The sequence below is a fragment of the Phodopus roborovskii genome, unplaced genomic scaffold (genome assembly GCF_943737965.1).
Source record: "Phodopus roborovskii unplaced genomic scaffold, PHOROB, whole genome shotgun sequence".
NCBI classification, from domain to species: Eukaryota; Metazoa; Chordata; class Mammalia; order Rodentia; family Cricetidae; genus Phodopus; species Phodopus roborovskii.
Genome location: NW_026125489.1, coordinates 195698 through 207130, shown reverse-complemented (window position 1 = coordinate 207130; position 11433 = coordinate 195698). Strand labels below are relative to the sequence as shown.

General features: G+C 37.1%; 1 protein-coding gene across 1 annotated transcript; it reads right to left on the bottom strand.

The window, feature by feature from the left end:
• Positions 1-304: 304 nt before the first annotated feature.
• On the bottom strand, positions 305-1273 carry LOC127215762 (olfactory receptor 9K2). The gene has a single exon (XM_051176264.1). It carries the CDS (start codon positions 1271-1273, stop codon positions 305-307), a length of 969 nt encoding a protein of 322 aa, XP_051032221.1.
• Positions 1274-11433: the final 10160 nt, after the last annotated feature.

The following is an 11433-nucleotide window of genomic DNA, read 5'->3' as shown; positions in this document are numbered from 1 at the left end:
ATCTAAATTTTACTTGTGGATATAAAATACTTCTCTATTCACATAGCATAGTGTTATTGGCAGAGTAAGGTACAACTGTTTACAGAAAATGCAGCCAGTCTTCACCAATGTTCAGAACTCTCACACTTAAAAGGAATTTATTTGAAATATTATTTACAGGAAATTATTAATGTTGTGTATTAGAAAAGTTGAGATCTGTCATCTCCTTTTTAAAGTAGTCTTGAATTTTAAATGCCTACATGGAGAAGATCAGACAGACAACAATCAACTAATACAAGAATCAATAAAAGGAGTAAAAGCCTTTTTAGAATAAAACATCTTTCTTGCACAAGACTTTTTTCACGGCCTCTTTTACATCCTTATTTCGTAAAGAGTAGATTAAGGGATTCAGCATCGGTGTGAGCAAAATGTAACATACTGAAGCTATTTTCCGAAGTTCAGGGTTGTTTGGAGGTGTGAGGTACACAAAGGAAACAGTCCCATAAAGTAAACTAACAATCCCCAGATGAGAGCTGCAGGTGGAGAAGGCTTTTTTTCTCCCTTCGCTGGACTGTATCTTTAAAACAGTGGATACAATATACATATAAGATACTACAATAACAATTATTGTGGGCAAAATAATGAGCACAGCCAAACTGAGTGATACCATCTTATTGATAAAAGTATTAGAACAGGAGATCTTTTCGATTGGGTTTGAATCACAGTAGAAGTGATCTATGACCCTAGAGGCACAAAAAGTCATGGAGAATGTCACACTGATTTGGAGGATGGAACTGACCCAGCCACAGAGATAGGAACCAGCCACCAACTGGACACAGACACTCCTTGACATGCGGATACTATAAAGGAGAGGATTGCAGATGGCAGTGAAGCGGTCATAGGCCATGGCTGCTAGTACAAAGGCTTCTGTTACCATGAAAAGTGCATAAAGGAAAAGCTGAGCTACACAACCCACAAAGGATATAGTCTTTTTCTGAGATAATATGTTGATCATGGCTTTAGGTACAATAACAGTAGAGTAGGAGAGGTCAATGACAGAAAGGTTGCCTAGGAAGAAATACATTGGTGTATTTAGCCTAGGATCAGTCACTATGATGCCAATCATGCTAAGGTTCCCCAGAAGAACCATCCCATAAATAAACAGAAATAAAAGAAAGATGACACTGTGGAGCTCTGGACGGACCCTGATGCCTACAAGAATGAAGTCAGTCACTTCTGAGTCGTGAATGAAGTCAGTAACATCTGAATAGTTGACTCTTTCCTTGTCACTCATGGCAAATTTCTGCTTTGGGTTATAAGAGAAAATCAACACATAAATTCCCCACACTTTATCAGCAATCACCTATAAAACATCACATTAAAGAAACTTATAGCTGACATAAGCTTTTGTATCCACAACCCAACTAAGTTTACACAGCAGCAAACTACAGATGAGAGATATCTTGCTGCTGCCTAAGGCAACACAATTGAATCAAAATGTAATGGTACTCAAGAATAGTGTTAAATATAATGTAGTATGATATTTCTTATGTCTGTACTGTCATATAAGAACCTGTGAATTATAATTTATAACTAAGATAATATCAAAAATTTAAGACAGATTTTGTTGATCCCTACTGGAAGGTATCACCCTCCCTGTGAAGTAGGGGGGAATGGGTTGAGGGGGGGTGCCTGGAGGCATGCGAGGGAGGGAGGGAAGGAGGGAGGAAGAAGGAACTGGGATCCATATGTAAAATAAGAAAAAATAATAAAAAAGAGACAAAAAAGTGGTAAACTCATAATACGAAAAATATACTTTTCTAAAATTTTAATTTATTGTTTAATATTAATTTTTCTCTTTAATAACATGTTTTATCTTTTGTCTATAAAATAAAAATAGGAAGCTAAGAGTAAAATGCAAGGTAGTATTTTTTTAACAAATGAACTATTACAACTACAGGTATTTATTAAGAAATTACTTCCATCAGAGAACTTTAATAAACTGTCCACTCTTCAGTTTGTGCAACACACCAATTTACTTTAAATGAAAATAAAAATAACAGTAAGACACTTATATTTTTAGTCCTCTGAAGCTTGATTCTTCCTATTTCTGTGTAACTATGCCAAAAAAAAAAAAAAGCCCCACACATTTGAAATTTTTGAATGTGAGCAAAAAATAGAGGCTTAAAGAAAGGAACCAATCAAAAAACTCTTGACTCCATAGGAGAAGAGAGATTATATTAGACAGGAAATATTAATGAGCTCTTAATCTAGTGGTAAGTGCTCAGGAGTTTTAAGAATAAATACATGTTAATTTTCTAAAACACCCAAACCACTCAATTTTCTTGTAGGCCAACTGATAACAAAAATAACTTTAATTATTTTGAAGCACTTCTGGTTTTCATAAATTATTAAAAATACATTCATTATTAATTAAATTGTCTAATAGATAAAAATAACAATAATTTTCTTCTTTTGTGATATTTAAACCAATGATATTCATTCTCTCCATTAGTAATATGGATAGTAAAAACCTGCGAATGATCCAGGAAGCTTCTTTGGCAGGGTTGAGATTAGTAGTATAGCCACAATCAAAACCAGTGATATTCAGTTTCCTTTTGACTCACCAATCTCCCTAGTTATAGAAAGTATAGTTATATTTTTTCTTCTCTCGGGATGAAATAACTCTTTCAGAACACAAATGCTTTATTACCTAATTGATATGTTTTGTTTGTTGCTTCCTTCAAAAAGTTTCTCATGAAAGTCCATAAAATTAATACATATACATTTGAATCCTTAGAAATACTGCCTGACAATAATGGCTATTTTTGGTCTCTAACCTCATCCTTCTCTGCCATATATCTGAAATCCATTCTGAAAGGTTTATAATAGTTGATTTCAATTGTGGTAGACATGAATTAAATTTACTGTGTAAGGTGGATAAAGGTGTTAAATTTACTCTGTCAGGTGGATAAAAGTGTTTATTTTTATTGGAGAAGAATAGAAAGGATTTTGTCAGGTACACACTTTCAAGTGTTCTTCATTTGTTGGTTGGGAGTGGGAAAGGGACTTTTAAGACAGGCTAAATCATTTCACACTTATCTGCCTTTCACAACAAATCATAAGCCTGTGACTTAATGAACTTCATTGTGAGGATCATTTCAAAATGTAGCACATTCAAACATGACTAGATACCTTAAGCTATCATTGCTATAAGAAGACTTGTATGAAAATATCACAAGTTTAATTGCTTTAAAGTTCAATCTAATTTTAAAGTAAAAGGAGAATTTAGTAAGGGAAAAATAAATCTCATTTCTACAACAAATCAAGAGCTACTTTGTGGCTATACCAATGAAAACAGCATAATTTTTCAAAGATAATATGTCTGTATCTAGTAAATATGTTAATATGCTTAGTCTGTATTTTTAAAGCATCTGATCTATGGCAGGAATTGTTTGGCACTGAATATGAAATTTTTAAAAATATTCAATTCTGGACAAGTTTATGGTGTGAAATGATGTATTTCATTAAGTCTTCATCATGATGTAACAGTGATCTTTAGTTTACTGCTAAATGACCAACAATAACTCACTCAGTACCATTTTTTTTTTTCAAAACGCATTTTAAAGTAGGCTAGAGTGCTGGAGGTATAGTTACGTTGTCTAAATTCAGCAACCTTAGGTGACTTTAAAAGCAAACCTGACTGTAAGTGTTCCAGGGTGTATTTCAATAACACTGTAGATAACTTTGGATTCAGGAAAATTTCCAATCTATCTGTGAAGAAAAGCTGACTATTTTAACCTAAACAAATAGCTGGTAAATCAATGGTGTTTGTATCTTGAACACAAAATTACAAAAAAACAAAAAAAGGCTTTGAAAGCTTTATCTACATTAATAATTAGAAATGACCAATATTATATATGAAATAACTGAATACAGGAAATAGAGAAGTTTTATGGTCGTAAATCTTATTAAGTAGTGAAATGAAGGCAAATAAGATAATAAAATTCATACAATTCAAGCTATACTTTAAATGTCAACTATCATATTTTTTGTTTGATTTGGCCATTATTATCCTTCAGGTTATGGAATATGATTCTCAAAGCTTATGCTTACCTGAATAATCATTAAATTATGTCATCACATTTTGAGATTCAATAAAAGTATATTTTAAGCATGTAGATAATGTCTTGGGTTTTCTATTTATAGAACTAAACTACATAATTAATTGATAAATATCCTTACCTTGATTTATACTTATTTCTCTCCTGTGGCCTCTCTTATATGAAGCTGAAGAATTGCAATTTTTTATTTTATTCTAAAATGGAAGATACATTTGTAAAATTAAAAGTAAAGATTTAACATTCCTGATAATGTTTAATTCCTAGGAAAATAACATTCTCATAGGCACAGTATGCATATTTTGGTGGCTTTGCCTAAATTCATAATTTCCCTTTACCTGGTATTAAGGTTGTTCTCTCTTTAGTTTAACCTTGTTAGGAAACCTGTTGAGATTATCTTCCCAGACACAAAGTAAGATGATGGCCTCTGGATTGCCTTAGTTTGCTCATAGAATTCTATTTCTCTGCCAAAAGTAAAGAAGTACCACTGACTGAATCTATGAGCATAGTTGCATGCAGAGTTCCAGCCTCCTTGCTAACAGACCTCGGACTGAAGACTGGAGCAAAATGGAGACAGGAAGTAAGTAACAAAACCTCTGATCCCTGATGACTGAAAAAAAGAAAGAAAGAAGCAGCAGCTTGAAACTATGGGTTAGTTTACTCCAATCCCATGAAACAATGCCAGAGAATTGCAGCATCAAAGTTTTTCAGGACTTTGAAGACAAAGCCCCTCTGGGAGTGGGCTAGAAAAGAAGTCAATTAAAATTTCATAACAAGGGCAAAGTTCAGGGCTATCCCATGAGGCTACATGAGGAGCAGTCACCAAGTGTGATTTCCTTGCTTATACTCTTGAGATAATCACAAACTCATCTTGGACGAATCTCCTTGTTGAAAAAGGTTTGATCATACTAAGCTGGAGTCAAGTTCTCTTAACTTGCCTGGTTGCCACAGAGTCTCATGCTGCCTTGGTCTCTGAACCTTCTTCTACTGTAGACACTGATGTCTTTCTAAATTTAACAAGATTGTTGACTTTCACTCTTATGTGGCTAGATTTAACATTCTTAATTACTATTCATTCATTTATGTTGCAGCAAGATCATAGTTTAGCCCAGGCTAGTCTGCAGCTCTCTATGTTGCCCAGGCTGGCTTCAAATTCATGTCAGTCCCCCTACTTCAGCTTCCTGAGTGCTGGAATGACATCTTCACATTACTAGAAATGTCTTTACTTTCTGTCATGATCTCTTTCACAATAACTGGATACTTTCTAACTTACTTTAACGATGTTGTCTAATGTCAGAAACTATTTTTTAAGCAGCCAGTATTATTAAATTCAGCTGTGAATATGTTAGCCACAAAATTCTAAATAAAATAATCCATCCATATAACAACATGAATAGTGTTACCTTAGAAAGTACAGTTCTGCTCTGAATATTCCAGATTGATATATACCAGTGTGTCAAGTAACTATGAATGATAATGAATAGAAAAGACAAAATGGACTTTCAAACAACATTAAGTCCTTCTCTGACACACAGCATTTGTGAGATATTCATGTACAAACCAATACCCAAACCTTATGCTGAGATTCTGCAGCTTGACCACTACCTGGGGAAAAAAGTTCAACAATAAGATAGTGTATATACCAGTGGGTGGTGGCTTATGCCTTTAGTCTCTGCACTGGGGAGGCAGAGGCAGGCGAATCTCTATGAGTTTGAGATCAGCCTGGTCTACAAAAGCTAGTCCCAGGACAGCCTCCAATGCTACACAGAGAAACTCTGTCTTGAAAAAACAAACAAACAAACAAACAAACAAGCATATCTTATAGTCTCTAAATAATTTAGGAGTTTGAATAGATACAATACACAGGTAGGAAATGGGTCTTCCAAACACAGATGTACTTTTACTTCTGGAAGTTTATAATATTTACAACTATAATACCAAAACTTATTTCATCATTAACTTTCTCCAACAAGCCAGTCTCTTCCCACTGGGATTTATTAAGCTCCTACTATCTCTGTGCAGAAAATAGTTTACATTAATATTTAACTAGCAAATTTCTTAGCTAACTTTTCTCCTCAATTTGGCATGGTACCTACCTTGTACACTTAGCCAGGTGTTGGTGTCTTATGTTCTTGTCATTGTTTTATTGTTTAATGTCATTGTCAAAGAAGAAATAAACACATGGTTAGAAAGACAAGCATAGAAAATAGCTTAGTGACATGGGACTTCACTTGTACACATCTCTTCCTTAAAATACCTGGAAAATTGTTACCTACTTAGACCTCTTGCCTGCAGGTACTATGCATACATGCTCTTCTTTGAACAATGCACCTAGCAACTTGTTAATCTAAGATCTTCAGTTGCATTAAGCTGAATGCACAGTCCACAGCAAACAATGGCATACATTTCTTCTCTCTCTAAATAGCATCGGTTTCTATTCAGACTCTTATTTTATTTGAGACAAGTTCTCTTTGTAACCTGGATGGCCTAGAACATACAATTTAAGTCAGGGCAGCCTTGAACTCACAAATTTCTGCCTGCTTTTGTCTCCCAAATGCTGGCTTTAAAAGCATGTGCTCAGGCTTTTCAGTAGCATTCTAGTTATGAGTAGAGTTTAACTGATCTAACAAAAAGTATTTTGAGTTATATGCAACATTATAGACCATATAGTCAGAGTGAACTTGTAGGGGGGAGTCCCTTATTTACTATCTTACTTCTATGCATAATTGTCATGCATATAATTAAAATAAAATTTATTATGGGAGATGTGCAGAATAGCCAATTATAAAATCTAAGCCTGTCAATCAAAACAGAAAGCTGTCTTTCTTGTACTCTGTAACAACAAAATTCCCACTTCTCTTGAATATCCTGAAAGGAAGTCCCAAACAATGATTGGAACCCTGAGTATTCTCACTATTGTGAACATTTTATGCTTGACTATGCATTCATTTCTGGTCTGTGCTATGGCTATGCCTTTGAATACCATTTTCTTGCTACTTTGTAAGTTGTGTTACTTTTGTCTCAATTGTTTGAATAAGAAGCCAAAAGCATGGAAATACTTGAGCCATGAATATTCATTTTATGTTGTAGGTTGTGATTCAGTCTTTACTGTTTTATTTCATCAGTTGCCCTAATTTTTTTTTTTCAGTTTTAGTCCTTAGAAGCTCCTCTTGTTTTGCTTTTTCTGAATCCCAGATGATTTGGGTTTTCTTTATTGTTCTCTTCTGAACCTTAGAATCAAATACTTCTCTAACTATTCCATGTTTTATTCAGTATGAAATGAAATAAGAAAGCTGGATAAGGATTCTAGATGTGTTTTACTTCTAGGACATTATTGCTTCTAGCCTCTCAACTGACAGGTAAAACATGTCTTCTAACCAATCACACACACACACACACACACACACACACACACACACACACTTCTAATTATATCTTTAGTTTCTCAGCTGTATCTCCATTAAGCCAAATGTGAGCACATCCCGATGTGTGCAAGTTATTCCCTGCTGTGTGTTATAGTCCAGCCTTCTCATTTCCAACCTTCCCCTTTTGTAGTGAGAACTCCTCTGGTCTCCACCATTTCCCAGTCACTTACCTCAAAGTTTGATCCCATTTGCATACATGCACATCAACTTCATTCTAGGGAGCCTGGTCTCTTCTGGGAAACGTCACCAAGATGTAGTATATGTACTCTCTCAGTTTACAGCTTTAAAAAAAAATGTTTTCAAAGTTTGCTGATAGGCGAAACTGTAGGGAATTTTCTTGACAATGATAGCTGTGGGAGGTCCCAATCACTGTAGGTGTGATTGATGTGGGCATGTGGTCCAGGATAAGAAAGCAAACTGAGTAAGCCATGTAAGACAGGCTCATATGCAACACTCCTCCATCTGTTACTCTCCAAGTTACTTTTAGTAATCTTTTAGTAGTCTTTATAGCAGCAACAGAAGCAAACTAAAACAGAAAACTGGTACCAGGACAATAGGATATAGCCATGACAGATCTGACTGTCTTGTTATGGGAGAACTGTAAAACATTTTGAAACTTTAGGCTGGAAAATCCACAGAGTGCTCAGAGCTACACAAGATAATGCTAAGTAAGAGTAATGTAACGAGTACTGTTTTTCTACCCGCCGCCCGGTCTGGTCCCGCTGCCGCGCCAGCCCCAAATAACACACAGCGACTCTGTATTTGATATTATACTGTTGACCGTTACTACTTTCTTATTGGCTAGCTCTGCCTTAATTATTAACCCATTTCTGCTGATCTATGTATTTTCACATGGCCTTCTCTTACCGCAGAGGCGGCTGGCGTCCGGCTCTCTCCAGATTCTCCATCTTGACTCCTCCTTACTACTTCCTATTTCCTCCTTGTCTCCTAGTCCCTCCTATCTTCCTTTCCTATTGGCCAACAGTACTTTATTATTAACCAGTATGAGAAACATATACAAAATGACATCTCCCATCAGAGTAATGTATCCACTGATGGGCTAGCTTGTGATGTTTCAGAGGCAAGTTTGAGAGTCTCTCTAAGACTCTATTAGAGCCATTCATATGCCATTTTGTCTTGAGAACCAGTGATCTATGGTCACCTGGGACTGAAGAATCACCTGTTATTAGCAAGAGACCAGCACCACTGAAGTGAAAACTTTGCTTTCCCGGGACAATCGATACTGGTTAGCTCGGACAGAGAAATCAACTGTACTAAAGTAGAGTCCAGCATCTCTGGGGTATTTCCTCGGGGCCAGCAGAAGAAAATGTCTAAGAAAGAAGGAAAAAAAACAAAGAAGGAAAAAAACAAAAGACAGGAAGGAACAGGCTTATGGAAGAAAGGAAGGAGGGATTATACCAGCCAGCAGGGTCATGATGGGGAACCCACAGAGATTGCTGACCTGAGCTCATGGGAGCTTTTGGACCCTTAACCAATAGTCAGGGAGCCTGCATGAGACCAACACCCTCTGCTAGTGTGTGACAATCTTGTAGCTTGGTCTTTTAATATGGCTTCTAACAGTGAGAGCAGGACCTCCCCCTGGCACTTAGCAGGCTTTTGGGAACCTGTTCCCGTGCTGGATTACCTTGCTCAGCTTTTATGCAGGTGGAGGAGCTCATCCCTGCCTAGTGTGATGTATCATGCTTTGTGCAAGCCCATGGAGGCCTGTCCTTTTCTGAATGGAGATGAAAAAATGTATCGGGAAGCTGGTAAATGGCAAAGAGAAGGGGACAGGAGGAGAGGAGGGAGGGGAAACTGGTTGGTATGTAAAATAAATGAAAAATGTTATTTAAATAAAAGAAAGAAAGAAAGAGTAAGGGAAAGCAGGTAAAAAGTAAAAGTTTCCTTTTTCTATATCCTTTTATGTGGTGGACTACCACCAGAAATGTGATGCAAATTTAGGGTGATAAGGTCTTCCCTTATCTAATAATATAATCAAGAAAATCCCTCATAGGAGAGCCCAGATGCTTGGCTTTAGTTGATTCTAGATGTAGTCAAATTAACAACCAAGATTAACCATCTCATACATACTTTTTCCTCACAACATGTGCCACATTCACCATACATTGTCTAAAAAATTCACCATTGGTAAACTTTCGTGATATTTTTGTACTGCTGCATATAATGGTCAAGGTTCTCAGAGAACCAGAGCTGATAGAATTAATATATAGTGCAAAGGAGACTTATTGGACTGGTTTGCACGACTCAGCCCAAGTAGCCCAACATGGACATCTTTACTTCTGATAGCTTCTCAGAGCATGAGGCTCGGAGCCTCAGTAGTCACATCAGGTGATGGACACCTGGATAGCTCCACATGAGAAGGCTGAAGAATTTCAGTTTTGAAGGATAACAACCACAGTGACATGGAGCAGATGCACTCACCCACCAATAGGGAGAGAAGGCAGGCAGGCAAAAGCAATAGCTTTCCTCTAAGAGCTATTCATATATGGGCAGCTGCAGATGCAGATGCAGGAAAAATTTCATGCTTCAAACATAATTGAAGTTAAGAGTTACTGGGAGGGTCTCAGTCAGAAGGCCCGAGCAGTCTAAGGGACCTCTGACAGTGGCACCATGATGTATCCTTGCTGCACAAAAGGACTTTGGGAGCACATTTCCCAGAGCCTAGAGGCAGGAGGGACAGCCTAGTCCCTACTCCAAAGAACTTGACAGATTTTGATGATCCCTCCTGGAAGGCATCACCCTTCCTGTGGAGTTGGGGGGGATGGTATGGGAGGGAGGTTAGGAACATGAGATGGAGGGAGGGAGAGGGAACTGGGATCCATATGCAAAATAAGAAAAATTAATAAATATATTTTTTAAAAAAAGAATTACCGGGGAAGCACTTTGTAAATGTTTTGACTGACCTCTAGTTAACTCCATTTTTATGACAAAAGGAGATAATCCTGGTGTACAACCAGCCATTAGACCCACCCCATGTCAAAGAACATCCCTCTACCAAGAAGCTCAAAGGAACAGGCCTTACAGGGTGACAACTATCATTAAGTTCTTGCCTGCAATATTTTGGCCAGGTTGGCAACATGACCCTGAATAACAATGATTTAAGAACAGCTTTGGTGTACTTAAGAAGATACTTGTCAATAACTTCCCTGTGTGAATCTTCCATCTGCCCAGGTGATCAAACTTGTTGTCTCCTGATTCTATTTAAACTGTTTAAAGTATAAACTGGGGTATGAAAGAGATTTAAGAATGACAGTGTATCTGGAATGTATAAGCCTCAGGTCTATATAAGCAAGTTTTTTTTTTGTTTTGTTTTTCTTTTTAAAGCTTTTTCCATTGTATGCACTAACAGGATGTGGTATATTTAATGGGAATGGCCCCCACAGACTCCTGTGTTTGAATACTTGGCCCATAGTGAATGGCACTATCAGGAGGTGTAGCCTTGTTAGAAGTGTGTCGCTGTGGGACAGGCTTTGAGAACTCATATGCTCAAGCTATGCCCAGTGTGGTACACAGTCTCCTGCTGTTGCAGATCAAGATGTAGAACTCTCAGCTCCTTCTCCAGGACCATGTTTGCCTCCATGCCTCCATGCTTCTCACCACCATGACAATGGACTAATCCTCTGAAATTGTAAGCCAGCCCCATCTAAATTTTTTCCTTTATATGAGTTGCCGTGGTAATGGTGTCTCTTCGTAGCAATAAAACCCTAAGACATAGGGCCAGGTGTGTGCTATTATTAAAGACTACTAGATGCACAGAGTAGTTTCTCACTGGGAGGTCATAGTAATTCTATAACACTGCCAGAAAATGCTGCCAACTTTAGAGGATGATTTTCCTTTAGTCCTTCCAGAAAATGCTTTCACAGACCTGTCCAGAGGTATGTGCCACA